The sequence below is a fragment of the Xiphias gladius genome, chromosome 17 (assembly GCF_016859285.1).
Source record: "Xiphias gladius isolate SHS-SW01 ecotype Sanya breed wild chromosome 17, ASM1685928v1, whole genome shotgun sequence".
In the NCBI taxonomy this organism is placed as follows: Eukaryota; Metazoa; Chordata; class Actinopteri; order Istiophoriformes; family Xiphiidae; genus Xiphias; species Xiphias gladius.
In genome coordinates this window covers 9,660,205-9,678,196 of record NC_053416.1, presented here as the reverse complement: position 1 = coordinate 9,678,196, position 17,992 = coordinate 9,660,205, and the positions used below count along the sequence as shown (strand labels likewise).

The window sequence follows — 17,992 nt, the reverse complement described above, 5'->3', positions numbered from 1 at the left end:
AGACTTTGATTTAAAACAAAGCACTTAAAATGGTTACAAGGATTTGAACCGCTGTATACACATTTGGTTTAAATTGTGGGGCATTTGAATTGTGCCGTGCAGAGACATAACCTGTAGGATAAAATGTCAGATGCTCCACAAGGTTATAATAACTGTCATTGGCAACTGTATGTGACGTTGCATTGCAGTAGTAAGCAATAAATAACTGGCAGAGAGGTCTGTAACTGTTGATTCCGGATATATTTGCTGAGTTTATACTCCATGTTGGAGAAATTACAGACATCTCTCTCCAGGCTATGAACTGTGACATATTTTTAAAATACTCCCTTGAACAGTGTAACATCAAATGTTTTAAGATAATCTAAGCTTAATATTTAATATTTGATTATATAACCTTCTCTTCTGATAACAAAAGAAGGCTTATGGATTTTCAGTATTTTATTTTGAATCTTTAAATGCATTATTTGCATTCCAGTGCATCTCTGAGATTTCAGCTGTGGGATTGACTTCATATAAGACGCATCAGAGAGTGTGTTTAGGTTATTTGTCTGTGAGCTAAAGTGCTAAACAAATGCATCAAGACTTCACTACTGCTCCTCACACTCAGCAACATCAATTTTACATTCCTCGCCCTCCACCCTGTCAGGAGCTTTAATGTGTGTTGAGATAGTAAAACAGTACATTTGCCATCAATCCTTACACTGTATATGCAAGTTATAATTATTTTTTTCTTATTGCTCCCGATTGCTGGTTGAATGACAAAGCAAAAACAAGCCACTGTGTCCTCGGTATCCTAATATTTGTGTATTTTCTCATACTGAAATGTTAATGCTACAAGAGAGACAGTTTATTTTGAAATTTTCTCCATTAAATTTGATGGAGTAACCAGGAGAGAGATGAATACATACGGTCAGCGTGATGGCTAAAGTCCCTGAAATCAATCTTGCATCTGAAATCCAGATGTTTCTGAGACTCAATTTACCACAGTGCTTTGCAGAATCATTACTCAATTATGTTGAACATGTAAGCAAATAAATGGAATCTATAGCTGCCACGAGCACTCTGACCACATATTTATTTTCTGGAGGCATTTTGGAAAAGAGAAGAGAGAGCACTACTGTTGCCTCTGACTGACAGATGTGTTGAGATTTACCTCAAAAAAAGCCTGATCATGTTCAGGGCTTCTCGGACTGAGTCTCCCTACAGAACTTTGTTTCACTTTATTTCGTCTGAGGTTTTTCACACACAGATTTAGGACCTGCTCTGTAAAACCTGACTCTTAATGCCAGTTGTGTTCTGTTTAACTGCTCCATGGTAGGTTTTGGATTTTATGCCTGGCATTGCCTTGGTTATTTTACAAAAATTGAATGTCAGAAATAAAATGAACCATCCACTCTGGACCCTGCACGTATTTTATTATCAAGCTTGAATTTACAGCATATTATGTAATTATATGTAAACGTAACAGCGCAGTAGACATCTGAAGTGGCAGTCTGTGTTGTTATTAGTATTTGAAGTAGTAGTAGTAGGCCTAGTATTTCAATTTAGACTTGTAAATTACATATATGATATGTCAATGATACTATTACTACTAAGACAATTGTAAATATGAGGACAGAGAACTTGCTGTCATGGTTTATCATCACAGAGACACATGGAGATAAGAATAACCTATGAATATCACCATGCATACGACTTCATTTTATTTAGAATAAGTTAACAAGACCAGCGTTTCTTTGTTTTGTTTTTGTTTTTTTTTGTTTTTTTTTTCTGTAAGGTTGGGCCAGGTGCGTGAGTGTCCGTGTATTTGCACAGGCCAGACACATGAGGGCGCCGTTGTGCTGGTTTTAGACTGAGTGGGAACCGATCCAGCAGGCGAACCACCCACTGGAGAGAGAGAGAGACACACACACACACACACACACACACACACACACCCCGACGACTATTTCCGTCACAGGGCTGCAGGGAGTCACTGCGCACAACAATGAGTCGTGGTGGGTTTATCTCGGACAGGATGTTGTGTTTTTCTTTAATCTGCCATGTTGTTCCTGTTCTTCAAAGGGCTGCTGTTTGGCTCATACATGCTTCTGTATTATTTGGTTCCTTAATATTTTTTTTCTTTTTCGTATTATTATTTCTTAGGATATTTGAAATGTCCAGAGTAACCCTTTCATTGTTCAATAGTTTTAAATGATGCCTATGTGATGCTCAATTCAACTTTAAAACGCCTTTTCATACTTAGTGCATTTGTCCTCTCCAGCAATATTACAGCTTCGTATTATAATAATAATAATGATTCTGTTGGAATTGAGAATTATCTTGGCTATGTGTTCAATGCTGAGTTTGACCTCGTGAGACTTGAATTAAAACACACTCCAGAGAGTTCGTGTGTCGACGACACCCCCTCCTAACGGTTTTAGGGGACAGCTTGGATATTTTCTGCGCAGTTTAAAAAATTGTGGGCTTTTATTTTATTTTATTTTTGCAAGATACTGAACTGACCCCGTGCGTTTTCATTTCCTGAAATTAAATTGTACGCCTTAAATTTTAGTACAAAATCCAGCTCTATACGAGCTGACGCACGGAAGTGAATCTTTTTCTTTAGGTTGCCAAATACATCCATATATATATATGTATATTTTATTTTATTTATTTTAATAAACTGGCAGATAGGCTACTTGTGGCCGGCTCCGATCGATCCAAACACCAGAGCCCATCAACGCTCCTCCATTCATATATATATATATATATGTATACATTCCCTACCCTCAGCTGTGAACTCGCTCGAATCCCGTACCGGGCCGATCCGCCGCCGTCTCTCTCCCTCCCCGGGCAGGAAACCGGAGAATAAAAGACTCTTACTCTCCATAATCAAGGTCAAGAGCGTTTCTCAATAACCGTTGGGAATTAAAGCCTGGAACGGCGCCAGTCCGCCCTGCCAATCATTTTCACGGCCAGCTGAATAATCCAAAAGTTGCTGGCCTTTTGCGCCTCGACGGATCGATACGCTGTCGCTTTATTTTAAAGGGAGTTCGCGGAATTATCTGTGAATATTTGTGTTTTGGTTTGGATCCCCTCTCGGCGGTGTGGTAATTTTTTTTATTTTTTTTTTCAAATAACAGATGGTGCTAGGGGGCGAGACAAAGCAGCGAAATCTGGTAGCAATTATCCTCAATTATGTTCATTGTTATTTTGAGCTAATTATTGTTATTGTCACTTTAGTTTGTGTGTCTTGCGGCGCTAGCCTGCAATAAGCGAGCCCACGGAACACAATGGGGAGCAGGGATATGTGGCGACGATGAAATGTGGCTTTTGTGATGCAGCCCGACCGGTTGGTCCTAACAAAACTTGGGGGTAAATGTGCGGGCTTGAGGCTCCACATCAGGTCTGCCGCTAAAACAGTCTAATGCTGGGCCCATGGAGCGTTTGATACGCAGAGATAGCGGCTGCTCTCCCACTTCTTTGAGTGACAGCTTTTGGGGCAGTGGACGAGAGTGGATTTTGCCCTGAGAACGCTTTGTGTTATGCGTAAGAATTTGAAGTAAAGATACATTTCCGCGCGTTATGAATCTCAGAGGTCCAAATCAATAGTTCCATGACACTATTTGTCGTAAGTAAAAGTAGATGTTTGAGATATTTAAGTCGTGATTGTCCTGCAGCCGGCAAATGCCCACCTTCCTGAGGGGCCATTGAATTTGCGCTTATTCCAAGGCAATGACCGCCGCTCTGCAGCCGCGTCTGCTCTGTACGGGCAGGGAAAAAAACTTTCCCGGTCGATTTTCAGCCTGGATGTGCTCTTATACGTTTATCTCCACATTTACAGAGAAGCGTTTTGCCCTGAATTATTATTTTTTTTCTTTTCTTTTTTTTTCTTTTTTCTTAGCAAAGTCTCCGGAACAAGGACAGAGCGGGTACCCGGACAGGGCAGAGGAGGACAGAGGGACCGAGGAGAGGAGAGGACAGGGGCTCCGTGGCCGCTGCATGGGGCGGACCTGACTCCACTCCCGTCTCTGTTTGGGGGCGTCTCCCCTCCCGCTCCTCCCGTCCTTTCCCCTCCCCTCCTCTCCTCCGGTCCCCTCCCCTCTTTTCCTTCCCATCCTAGCGCCCTCTCTCTCTCTCTCTCTCTCTCTCTCTCTCTCTCTCTCTCTCTCTCTCTCCCCCCGGGGCGGGAGAAGCCCGTGTTTGGTTCTCAGAGAGGGTCCTTTGGGAAGAGTCACAAAGCGTTTTCGTCAGAGACAGAGCGGAGTGGCGAGAGCTCGGGAGTCATCCGGAGGAAGCAGCGCTGCTCTGGACCTCAACGCACGTAACCGGACCGCTGGGCCGAGGGAGCAGAGGAGAGAGCAAAGAGTGAAAAGAGGAAGAAAGAAGTGTCAGCTAATGATGACATCTGGTCTGGGTGCTAGTTGATCTCTCTTTTCTCTGTGACAGCTTGAACTGTGGATCTCCAGGCGCACCAGGAGTGACTTTTCCGCACCTCTCCACACTGGGTCAGCCCGTGTCCTGACGCCCTGGCGATTTTAAACTCGCGTTCTCAGTGACTGATTTTTGGATCCTATTATTCAGATATGATTTGCCCTCCGTTTTAGCACCCGCTTCGCCCCCAGGACTAGTATTGAAGGAATAAAGAGTTCACCGCTTGATTTCTAGCGAAGCGCACGCAGCAGCATCGGCGAAGAGCGCACCCACGTTACTCCGCGCGAATCAGACTGAGAGATCGGGAGGAACAAGTGCACAGCGAGGCGGGCAGAGACCGAGAGAAAGAGGTACCGGCACCGGCACCGAGCTTCGGAGGTTTGTTCATGTTTGGGATCCAGGAGAGCATCCAGAGAAGCGGCAGCAGCCTGAAAGAGGAGCCGCTGGGAGGCATGAACGCTGTCCGGGGCTGGATGCAGGGGGGCGGCGTGCTGGACGCCAACACGGCCGCCCAAAGGTGAGCTCTGCCCGGCCGCGGGAGACACTACCACCCTCCTTCATTTGCCGACACATGGAAACAACGGGATATTTCTTTCAGTACTTCGCAGCTGCCTGTGCAGCGGGACACGAGGCTGCGATGATGGGGAGAGACAGACGAAGCCGCTGTCTGGAGGAAGAAATCTGGATTTAACTGCTGCTAGGATAATTTGGGAGATTAAGATTCTTATACAGAATAAATCCACAACTCATCTTTTAGGCTGTGTAATATTAAGACCACATACTAAACACTAAATGGCAACATGTGCATGTGCTAGAGATTTTTCACACACACGCGACGTGCGCCTTCTGTCCACAGTTGGCTGAGTTGAATGGGCACGAAACCAGAAGAAAAAATAATTAAATCTGGTTTTATGGTTGGGGTTCAAATGAAGAAAAAAAAAATCTGTCCATCTTCCCTCTTTTCTAAACACTCTCGTGGTTGCATTCAATGGGAATAAAGTGTCCCCCCTGACCCACAGTCAGCGAAGTAAAGGTGGATAAATCTGATCATCTGTGTGACCTCCTGTCACCGATTATCGTGACCAACGACCTCCAATACAAACAAATTGGCTTGTAATTTCAGAAAGTCATCGGTGTGGGTTTTTTTGTTTTTTGTTTTGATAAAACAGCCTTTCTTGAAATTCACAACGTGATAAACATGTTAAAGATCAGCCTTAAAAATTGTTAGTCAAATCAGGCAAAATCGAAAATGTGCACAAGCTGGATTTACTCTCGCTGCTTGTGCCCCCGTGCCGAGTAAAACTTTCTAGCCTCCCCGCCGTTCTAACACCGACTCATTCTCGCCTGTGTGTCCGCAGTGGAGTGGGCCTGGCCCGGGCTCACTTCGAGAAGCAGCCGCCCTCCAACCTGCGGAAGTCCAACTTCTTCCACTTCGTCCTGGCTCTGTACGACCGGCAGGGTCAGCCGGTGGAGATCGAGAGGACCAACTTCGTGGACTTCATCGAGAAAGAGAAGGTCGGTGCAGAAACTCGTGGTGGTTTGATTACTTATTGCTTTAATATCCTGGAAGATGAGTCACTATTTAGATTTTGTGAAGGCCTTATTATTCCACTGTGCTGTGTGATTTTACTGGTGTCACTGTTTAGGGTCACGTTTTAAACATGTAAGGGGAACTAAACTGATAAACCTACATTATTATTATTATTATTATTATTATTACTATTATTATTATTATTGACCATTTATTAGGAGTGGAAGAGACCCAGATAAAACACAAAATAACACGCAGTGTAGTTCAGAAACCTCCTTCGATTTATTCGTGCGTTTGACAAACAAGAAAACCTCTTTCAACGTTGAAGCTGTTTTAATTTACTGCTCCATTCAACACGACCACTTGTTCTATATAAACAACGGCAGGGCGACCGCTCTCCTCGTCAATTATGACACCGTTTAAATGAGATGAAATGTAGTGGGAGAATTTAGTGTCGGATGTATTTCCCCTCCAAACATAACCAGTAATTACAGGCGAATTAAAAAGCCACAATAACACCGCGATTGCACATGGAGAAATTACAGGGCTGCTCTGCTTTAATATGTGCGCTGTGAACATAAATCTGGTGTTTTTGTTTTATTCTTTTAATGTATGACCGGTGTGAAGAATTCAGTTACTTTTGGAATAAATCTATCTAAATATATATATCTATATTCTACATGCCTACATGTGCAGAGAGGGTTTTTTTTGTTTGTTTTTTTAAATCTTAATATTTCAATAAACAGCTCAGTGTTTGTTGTCTGTGTTAAGGAGACGAGCGGAGAGAAGACCAATAACGGGATTCATTACCGGCTGCAGCTTCTTTACAGTAACGGTGAGTCAAGAGCCCCTGTCACACCAGCACGCACTCCTGCACTTATTACAATAAATTCCACCCAAATCAGCTCGACTGCCCGTTTTCGCCTGCAGTCACAGAATACGCGCGCAGGAGCTATTTTTTTTTTAGACTTCATTTGGGAAAAAAAAAAAAAATGTGCAGCAGAGGGCCAACAGGCTGCCGGGACTTGTTTATGTCATAGAGGCTGCGGTGTAATGTTTCACAAAACGTGTAATTTGACCGATTCTCTGGATAAATGTCGCCATTGCAGAGCAAGCTGCTGCAGGCGATGGGTACCGGCTCTGTGGCCTCTTCCCCTGCCACTGTCCCAAAGTGAGTTTTGTCCAGTCTGAGTCTGAGGTCTGCTGGCTGCATGTTGTTGCGGCAGCCGCGGATTGTGGTGTCCAGGCCTATCAGCTCAGTCTACAGATGAGAGGGGAATAACATCAACTGACAGGAATACACAGCCCCCTCTGGGATTGAGATTTGGGCATAAAGTACACTGTACTATGTGTGAACTGTGATTATTCATTTTATTATTTTTTTTGCATGTGGAAATGGACATCGCATGTATGTTGCACGATTTATGAGTGATATTGACTATAAGGTACAGATGTTTTGAGCCGAAAGCCAACAACATCATTATGAAGCATTAATGAGAGTCTACTGATTTTATAGTATCATGCCTGGAACGGAGACTCCTGGGTCTACGGACTGAGGATAACGTTGAACGAAAGCCCTTTGAGGGAAAATTTGTGATTTGGGGTTGTGTAAATAAAACTAACTTGGTATTACAGTAAAAAGAAGTATAGAAGTTGAGAAACGTTTATTTTCAAGGTGCAAACAGTTTAACAGCCACTGGCTGATTTTTAACACACACACACACACACACACACACACACACACACACACACACACACACACACACACACACACACACACACACACACACACACACACACACACACACAAGATTCTCCAGTTGTTCCCAGCCTTCTTGGCTTGTGCCCTCTTACAGTGAAGCTACTGTGTGTCTGGTTGCATGTGTGAGCAGGTCATCCAAAGATTGATTGGCATATTCCTTCTCAGATTGTTTTACTTGACTCATTTTTGAGGCCTAAAGATGTGACTTTATTAACAGGATTACAAGAGAACAATACAAAGACTAGGGGAAAAAACCTAAAAAAAATATGTCTAATTTTTTGTTTCAGAAATATGTTTTTTCTGCATCCCTACCCTCTTACTCACCTCGTGACCCCTAAAATTTGTGGGAGCTTTCTGTTGTGTAAGGCAGGAATAATTAAGCTCGTCCATTTTTCCAAATTTGACATATTTCGAATGCAGTTTTGTATGTTGTTCTGCTTGACAAAATCTATGTAAAGTTTATGATTTTCTCTCTTCATCTGCATCCCGACAGGCATCAGAACAGAGCAGGACTTTTATGTTCGACTCATAGACTCCATGACTAAACAGGTAAACACACATTTTAACACACACACACACACATACTCACTGTCTTTCTCTCTGTCACCTCTCCTGTTACCTCTTTGACAATGAGCTGCTCCACTGATCTGCCTGTACTCCGCCGCCCTCCTTTATCTGCATGTACTTGCACACACGCAAAAATGAGTGTTTATGTGTGTGTGTAATTCTGTGGGTGGGTGTTTCCGCAGCATGTGTGTGTGTGCGTGTGTGTGTGTGGGTGGAGGCACACACACACACACACACACACACACACACACAGACACACATACACTGCATGGCTCCAGGCATTTTTGCCTGTACTTCTCTCGCTGTGATTAGAGTGAGGAGGCAGCAAGCGGGTGTTGAGGAACAGGAGCGCAATTCTGCTGCTCACAGTAGGAAGTGGAAAGATATAACGGCACCTCCGGGATTTGGTCTGCCGAGTAAAGAGCATTTTCTGATCAGATCCAATTTTTCTGTTAATGTTTGTGTTTTTGTTTATTTGTACTTTCATGAGAGAGAGAGAGAGAGAGAGAGAGAGCAGCAGGAAGAGTTGGGAGAAAGAGAGGGAGACAAGCTGAACAACAGAGGACAGACAGTGTTTGTGCTGGATGTTCCTTAAGTAAAGAGTCAGGATGAAGACTATTTTTTTTGTTTTTGCACAAGAAACGCAGAGCGAGAATTTTCTGTCTGGTGCAGTGCATCTGCATGTGTGTTTAGTATGTGTGTCATTGTGAGTAGCAAGGTATGTGGAACCAAAAAGCCATGCTATGTGCTGAGTACTTGCTAATACGACTCCATGCTCCGATAGAATCTCACATTGCTGCTGCCATGCTACACCATATACTGTATGTGTGAGTGTGTGTGTGTGTGTGTGTGTGTGTGTGTGTGTGAGTGAGTGTGTGTGTGTGTGTGTGTGTGTGTGTGTGTGTGTGTGTGTGTGTGTGTGTGTGTGCGTGCGTGCGTGTGTGCGTGCATGTGTGTGTTTGCGTCTGGCAGGCTTAAGGGACCACACTGTTCCCTAATAGCACTGTTTAGCTTGAGCTTGGTGTGGTGACAGGCGCTACACGCACAAACAAACACACACACATATTCAGGTGGGCCTCCCTCCCAGTGAAAGGTCCAGACAAGAAAAAGGCAAGTTTGACCTCCTCAAACACACACATACACACACACACACACACACACACACAATTACATTTTCATGCTCACCATTGTCTAACAAATTAAACTGCTGATTTCATTTTTAGTCTACATGAAGACATTTTTTAAGTTTGAAAAGGAAAAGGCATTTTTCCTCAAGCTGATGATGCAGGCAGGTGCCTGCTACACCTATGGGCATCTGCCTGTGTGAGCGCTGGTCTGTGTCTGAGTGTGTGTGTGTGTGTGTGTGTGTGTGTGTGTGTGTGTGTGAGTGTGATAGCGGGGGTTTTGTATGTGAGTGAGATGGAGTGAATGTATATATGTGCATAGACACTTAGGCAAAAAGCACATGGAGCAATAAAGCATGCTTTGTTGAGTGTGTGTGCGCATGTGTGTGTGTGTGTGTGTGCAAGTGTGCGTGTGCGTGTGTGTGTGTGTGTGTGTGTGTGTGTGTGTGTGTGAGTGTGTGCGTGCGTGCGTGCGTGTGTGTGTGTGTGTGTGCGTGCGCGCACGTGATTCCCGGCAGTAGCGCAATGGAACACTAGCAGGTGGTCAAAACAAAACAGCCGTGCGGTTGGCTTAGTTGGTCAGTGATATCATGGCCACTGTATCTCTAACCACACACACACACACACACACACACACACGCGCGCGCGCACACGCGCACACACACACCAAATACACCAAACACACCAAACATACACACATGCAAACACACACATACACACACACACACACACACACACACACACACACACTGCTGGTCTGAACTCATTGTTCCCAGTCACTGTTGTCTTACCAAACAGGGAAAATGAAGCTTCTCGGAGTTTGCATCGGTGTCTATCTAATGTTACACCAACATTAAAGAAACTGCATATCGTAAACAAAAACAAGTGTAGCTCCACTCCACAAAACTGAAAATACTCAGAAACTGGTTGACAGGTATTTTAATATAGAGCCAAAAACTAAGCTAAGGGATGCAGTTCAAAATGTCTTTTACATCTGTAATTTCTGTAAGCATTGCACTACAACAGGCCTAGGGAGAGCCAAAGTGAAACTGGAACATCGACTTCTGCTCCAGAAGTAACAAAACCTCATTCAAAACCACACTGACATTTATAATAACACACGTTTCTTACAGTCCAGCATTACAACACAACATTGCACACCACAGTGTGGAGCAATTCACTACATTTGTCTCGACAGCGAGGGAAAAAAGAAACAGCAAAACGAAACACAAGAAAAACACAGTACAATATATTTTTTATGTAATATTTCTGTTTTTGGCAGCTTTTAATGAACACAGTTTCCCACAAGTCCAAGACCGTCACAGGTTAAATGTCTCTAGCGTCACAAGCTGCGGGTAGTTGAGTGGCTGCAGCTACGAGAATGAACTTGTCACTCACCCTGGTTGTTATACGGCTGTAATAGTAGCGCACTTCTGACTAATTTTAAAGACGAAAACTCCATGGGAGCTGCATATTTTTAAATGCTAACAAATTAATTGGCCAAGATAGGTTCAGGTACTAATGGCAAGTGCTGAAAATACTAATTTATCTCAGAATATGGATAGTAAACCCCAGGGATTTCATACACTTTTTTCACAAAGACCAATGAAAGTAACCCTTAATGAGAGATTAAATAAAGTCACAGAAGCTAACGGAACAGCAGCTTGTCAGGAAGTGATGTCAGGACTTTGTCTTTCTCTATTTTCAACTATGAGTCATTAATTCCTGCAATATTCTTGTTTTTTGTCTATAGGGAAAAACTCAGTTACTGTACACACATGAGTGCATTGTATATTGTCAAAAATTACAGATGGGGCCTTTGAAATACACGCTGGTTGTTGATTAGTGCTGTCAAGTATTAAAATCAGTAAAAGTCAGGTTGAGTTTTGCTTAATCATAGCTGTGCTGCATGGTGTTATTTGGCTCCTATCATTGCTTCCGGTTATTTCATACTTCTGATATTGATTCTTCTGCCAGAAAAGTAGAGCCTTCTCCAGTGTTTGACACCTTAAGCTTTCGGTTATTCTGCTATTTCAGTCTGTCTTCCTGTTTTGTGTGTGTGCGCTGGGTGGGCCAGCACTGATTGTGTTAAATGGAGGAGCAGAGCACCTCCTAGTCTTCAGAAGCAGAGCGCTGTGCCGGTTGATCACAACTCTGTTCCACAGAATAAAGCGTCTGTCACTGCGGCCCTGTCGGATCACTAGCTTGCTAGTCGACCTGACACTAACGCAGGAGGAAGTGTGTTCCCCTGCTTAACGGCTCCTTGTTTACACGCCGCGCATGTCACGCTACTTCAAAGGTGGAGTGGAGAGCGGCAGAGATGCTGTATGAAAGGCTCGGTGAGGCGGAGAGATGGAGGAGACAGTGGAAGAAAATACAGATCAAAGAGAGGAGCAGAGCAGACGAGGTGACAGTGGGAAAAAGAAGCTGAGACAAAACGATAGCCGGGACAGTAGAGGAAGTTACACACTTACACAAGAGCCTGTCAGGGAAGTTGGATTAAATATTATTTGCACTTTGTGTTAATTGTGTCATATTTTTCCTGCTTGGAGCTCCAAATGGCTCAGGTTACCAAGCACGAGAGACCGTAGGTTATTAGGAGCTTCACAGTTTTTCCGTGAGTGGCAACTTTTTATGATCCACAGTATCGGAAGCATCATGATGCAGTGAAGTGCACCCTTCTTGAAGTCCGAACAGGGTTCAAAGAGAGCAAGGATGTTAAATTTTTATCCAGCTGTGGCACAGAGGGAGATGAGTCAACATTAGGCAAAGCAAGAAGTCAGCTGGGGAAGAACTGGTTATCTTCTGCGGCATATCTGCGAAGGGTAAAAGGGACCTGTTTACTTAGTTCATCACTTATCTGCATGAAAAATAATATGTTGGTTAAATTAACTTTGGTCCTACATGAGCCCTTCTGTTACATTACCCTTTTTTTTTGTAGAAACCTTATATGATCAGACTTAAACTCTGCAAGGTTTTGCACAAAATATGGATTTATTTCACTTATATCCAGCACTACTAAGGTGTTTTTGCCGCACTGGTACACAACAAATGTATGAATTTAGACAAAATATTTCACTTTTCACTCGTCTGGTTGAACAACTCCGGCTGCTCGCAGACATTTGTCCTCTATCCTGCTAGAAAACTTTTAAAAAACATAAGGCATACTATATAAGATGTAAGATTGTAAAGATAAATGCATTCACCTGGTCCAAGGTGTGAAGGTTTTCTTGTGTGTGTGTGTGTGTGTGTGTGTGTGTGTGTGTGTGTGTGAGAGAGAAAGACAGAACAAAAGAGCAAAAGTGCAAAAACAAGAGAAGAAAAGAAAGGGTGAGATGACTTTGATGCATGTTTGTCCAGGGTAGGAAGCAAGTGCAGAGGAAGTTGCCCAGCCCACTCTTTTCCCATGGCACATTGAGCAGGTCTAATCATAGACAGAACTATGGCTTATAAAGTACATTTCCTTTTCAAATTCTGTCTGTTCTATCTTTTCCTGCTGTTCCCACACTCAGATTTGCTTTCATTAAACCATAGTCGAGGGAAAATATTACAGATGAAATGTTGATGGAAAGGGACTAGATAAACAGTTTCAGATGTCTTGGCTGTTCAACCTCAGTGGTGTGTTAACAGGAGCTTCTTTGCTTTGCCTGAGATCATTTAAAATGTTTTGAATCTAGATACCTAGTTATTTTGTTTTCTGGATACGTGAATTTTCTTCACATGTGGCTGACATTGCAATTTAGCGTCCAGTCTGCTATCACCTTCTGCAGCTTCAGTGGTAAAAGTGGCTCTGTGGAAAATATTAGCTTAGCTATAGCTCTGTCTACCTGTCATTGCACTTTCTGCTTTGATCTTAGATTCTTTTGTTTTATATTACACCCCTACATTGACCAGGCATGCACAGCCATGGAGTCCTGGACCATCAGGATCCCCTTCAGGCTCCAGGTTCATATATTGACACATATTCAGCAGAGGGTTCGCTGCTGGAATATATGCACATGCATGGAAAATTATAATTGACAAGGGCTCCAGGTCCTTAAACAAATTGGGGCTCCAATCCCAGAAACACTGAGGGTCCTGGAAACAACTAGATATTAGTATGAAATGCTTTAGGCTACAACAATACACAGCCACTATCGCTGTTTTCCATTAATGCCGTAGAGCTCCAAGCTAGTTTCTGAGGACCACGTAGGGCTATAGCTTCTACAAATAAGGGGCCCAGTCTACAGTCTTGGCTCATGTTGGGGTCCAATATGGAGCACACTCGCCACGGGGCCCCTGTCAGGATAGTCCAAACTCAAACACAGGCAAGATTCATACCAGGCTTCTATTTTTTTTTTTTCCCTATCTGCTTCTTAACACAAGGTCATCATCTGTCAATTGTTGGAGCCCAGTTTTTCCAATTCAATTCCATTTCCATTCATAGTTTCCAGGGTTTCGAGATGAGTTTTTGGAAAGTACAAGGTTTCTTAGACACTCCATAACCTTTACCGGTCATTGTTAAACACTGACTATGCATAATATGTGGATTTTTCATTCTCGGTGTTACATCTGAATACGTGTGTATTGATTGATAGATGGCTCGGTGTCGTGTGACTTTTGCGCTCACTTTATTCTGAGCTTTCCTAACCAAACCAGAAATATTGTATAACTGAAGCAGGTGAGGCCTCAGCTGAAACACCTTTTCAGGAGCAGAAAGTGTGACCACTGCTCTGTGAATACACCATTTTATTCTTTGTAACATTTGACTTCAGAGATTCACCCGATCAGCATGTGAGCATATGGCTGTTATTTTGTGGATTTTCTAAAACAACGTGAAGATGAGTGAGGCGTGTCTGTGAGTGTGTGGTAGGAGGGTGACAGACGCCCCATGCAGGGACAGTGGGTGTGAGTGTGTGTATGTTAGGTGGAGGTGTTACTGCTGAGCTGCATGTTCATGGAGGGGAAGTGGGAATTAACCTGTTACCCCAACAACACTGTCAGTGTGCCTGCCATAACCTGATGGAGGGAAATAAATGTGAATCACAGCAACAGTAAAAAAACAGTTTGACATTGTTATTGTGTTCTCCCCTCAGCGCAGCTTTGCAAAATATGATCCTCTCCTCTCACTTGTTTGGTGAACCTGAACATGCAAATAAGTTTTTATGCATTCATGCACTGATGCAGACAATGACTGGCCTACCAGAGGGTCTGACTGGCAGCGTGGCTCCGTTGCCCTTAACAAGATTATGAACAATCTTCTTATGTTCAGCCAAATATTATGAGACGATGTTAGATATCATATCATATTAAGTTACAATTAATTTCTGGAAGTTTTCCTGTAACTGAAGGATAAGTCTGGCAATAATCTATATTTTCCTTATTGGGAACGCATTCCATGAAAAAGGCCAAAATCAACAATGAGTTGATCCTACTGCTGCCTTTGTAGCCAACGCCTGATCTTTATCTCATTCCTGTGCACTGTAGAGCTTGATTGTTGTCCAAAATGGAATTAAAAACACGTCAGTGTTGCACAGGGTACCGCGCTCCTTTATTACCATAAACATTTGCGCTGTATTTTTTACATTTTTTTTTTGAGTCAATCATACATACACCGTCTTGCAGCTGTAAACTGCACTTATTTTTGTTAATATAATTTAATCCTTAAAACCTACAGCATATCAGGGATGGAGAAGACTGTTTGCTGGATTCGAGCTCTGTGATTATTCCTTTTTGCCGTCTGTCAGCTAACAATGTGTTTTCTTTTCTTTTCCATGCGTCTCTCTTTTTAGGCGATCGTTTATGAAGGCCAAGACAAGAACCCTGAGATGTGCAGAGTGCTCCTGACACATGAGATCATGTGCAGGTGAGGATGACTGCATCACATCTTTCATCAGCTCACCTCCATCCTCATCACAATCCTTTCTCTTTCCCTCTCTCCCCTTCTCTCCTCTGTTCCTCTTTTCTCCTGCAACATACTTTGTTCAGCTGCAGAAAGTTCTCACCAGTCACCTCTCTGTACTCAATACATTTCTTATTCTATCACCCTCATTAACCCCCCCTCCCCTGCACACACACACACACACAACTGCATACATGAATCCTTATCTGCTGAGGAAGATGAGTTTTAGCTATCAGAGTCGTTGCTTTAATTATAATCTAAAGATGAATTTCTTCGGAAGTAGGTTTGGAGGAAAGAGTTCTATTTATAGAGGCGTTTTACCAACCTATCCTATACAATAGAAGATGTGTGTGTGTGTGGATGCATGCGTGGTGTGTGTGTGTGTGTGTCTGTGACGCCTGGTTAATTAGGACACAGAGAAACTCATTAGTCAATCTGAACCCTCCTGTTGTTTCATGGCTAACAAATGGGTCTTCCTCCACAGTCTGACTATAAAATATAGGCTGGGACCCACACACACACGCACGCACACACACACACACACGCACACACACACATATACAGACACACACCCATATACTCACAAAGAAGTATGCATCTGCACACTCTCTCGTGCACACCAGTTATAAAAATTCAAATTTAGCACATGAATTAAGTTGTTCTTATTCCCTGACCTTGTCAGTGAACAACTTTAAGTGTAACAATATAAATTGGGGTTCATCTGTATGCACAAGCAGGGACTTTAACCGTGAAATCAGGCACACTAATGTTTTATTCTATAGCTCGCTGAATATTCCTCAGGCAGTTCAGCTGCAGAGGTTTATGGAAAACCTATTGAAATTCTGATGGGATTTGCGAGGAATTTATAAATAAATTGCATTTGGCAACAGATCTTACTGTAAGTTATTGTTGTTCAGCATGTAGGAAATGAATTGCGGACATGATATAACCGTTTTGCATTACATGTACAGTACACATGAACTTGTACAGTAGTAGTGCCTCCAACCTGCGTCGGTCCTGCCGGATTACTCAGACATTCCCACTGGGGGAGCAACAATGCAGCGGCAGTGCAGAAAGTATGACTTCTGCAATGAGTAAAAAAACACTCGCTTGTCTGCAGCGGCCACTGAGGTCAGAGTTACGGCTGTTGCCTCGTGTTCTCACATGCTGATTCTGCGCTCGCACATATACAAAGAGCTCAGGGCGTCCATTAATCAGTGTGGCTCATTGTCAACGGTGGTGCTATTAGCCATATGCTCCCGGCCAATCTGCCACCGCACAGACCTGCGTCGAAAGCCTGGTCGGAGCTCTGGCACGAGCTACTGAAAGATTTTAAAACATGGAGAGAAAATGTTGCTCAGCAAATATTTCATTCGCTGTAATTGCTTCTTGAAAATGAGGATTATGTTAATATTGATATGCTGGATATCTCATTAGGGAATTGTACTCAAAGATAATCAAATATAGAGTCATTTATTGTGGTATTTCTAATAAAGTGTCAACAAAGAGAACAGCAAACGTAAATAATGAACATATACATATAAGTGTTTTTGATTTGAATGGAAACCTTTATTCGTCTTAACTATAAGTGTGCACAACAGTCAAATGTTTATGTTTGTATAATTAATTGATTAATCATTTGGTCCATAAAATGTCTGAAAAATGTTCCCAAAGACCAAATTGATGTCTTTAAATTTGTTGTTTTGTCCAACCAACAGTCCAGACCCAGTGATATTGAACTCACAATGAGTCAAAACAGATGTTAACATTTGAGAAGCTGCAACCTGTGAATTTTTGGCTTTTTCTTATGTATATAGTATGAATTATTATAATTGTTCACAATTAATTTTCTATTGATTGTATAATTGATTAATGGACTAATTGCTTCAGTTGACTTACCTTAACCAAAGCTATTGTAAACATTTATTTCGTACATTACTAAATATCTTCACATAAAGACCGGGTGAAAATGGCATCTCCCATTCATGCTATTGAGACTATTGTTTAAAACTGTGTATGTATGTGAGCACTGTGTGTGTGTGTGTGTGTGTGTGTGTGTGTGTGTGTGTGTGTGTGTGTGTGTGTGTGTGTGTGTGATGCAGGGGGAGAGTAGATTATTAGATCACCAGAATCCAGAGCAGTAAGTGCTATATTACCCCCATCCCGCCCCTCGTTTTCCTTCCCACTGCCCCTCCATTTATAATCTCTTCCACTCTGCTCTCTTCTCCTCTTCCACCTCCCCTCCACATCTGTCCCACCCCTCCCCACCCTTGCCCATCCTTCCCTGCCTCCCACCCCTCCTTCCTCAAATTAGCCGCCCCCCCCCTTCCCATTCCCTTATCTGCCACCGTTTTCCTCCTCTCTAAACTCTCGCTGGTTCTTCGCTGTTCTGCGATTGAGCCGTGTAGTGACCCAGATCACAGAGCAGCAGAAAGGAAATGACATGGAGAGCAGAAAGAGAGGCAGAGCAGCAGATAGTGGAGACAATATGTAAGGTGTAACATATCAGTCTCTTTCTTTTCACCTCTGCCATCTGTGATGATGGGAAACCTGAGACGTCTCCCCTTCCTCTTCTTCCCACCCAAGCCCCTCCCCGCCCCTCTCACTCTTCATCTCCGTCTCACCCTCTTGTTTTAGCGTTCCCTCCCATGCTCACCCTTTCACTCTTTACCACCACTCCCCCCTGCTTTGTCCACCCCAACCCCCACCCC

The 17,992-nt window shown here is 43.1% G+C and overlaps 1 protein-coding gene across 3 annotated transcripts in view; it reads left to right on the top strand.

Moving 5' to 3' along the window:
- The first annotated feature begins 4,190 nt into the window (after window positions 1–4,190).
- LOC120803050 (transcription factor COE1-A-like) overlaps window positions 4,191–17,992 on the top strand; it is a 96,781-nt gene continuing 82,979 nt past the window's right edge. For all 3 annotated transcript variants that reach the window (XM_040151343.1, XM_040151342.1, XM_040151341.1), the window contains exons 1-5: window positions 4,191–4,933; window positions 5,775–5,931; window positions 6,719–6,782; window positions 8,203–8,258; window positions 15,172–15,245. In XM_040151343.1, coding sequence (XP_040007277.1) covers window positions 4,803–4,933; window positions 5,775–5,931; window positions 6,719–6,782; window positions 8,203–8,258; window positions 15,172–15,245 — 482 coding nt within the window. In that variant the 5' untranslated portion in view covers window positions 4,191–4,802. The remainder of the gene's footprint in view (window positions 4,934–5,774; window positions 5,932–6,718; window positions 6,783–8,202; window positions 8,259–15,171; window positions 15,246–17,992) is intronic.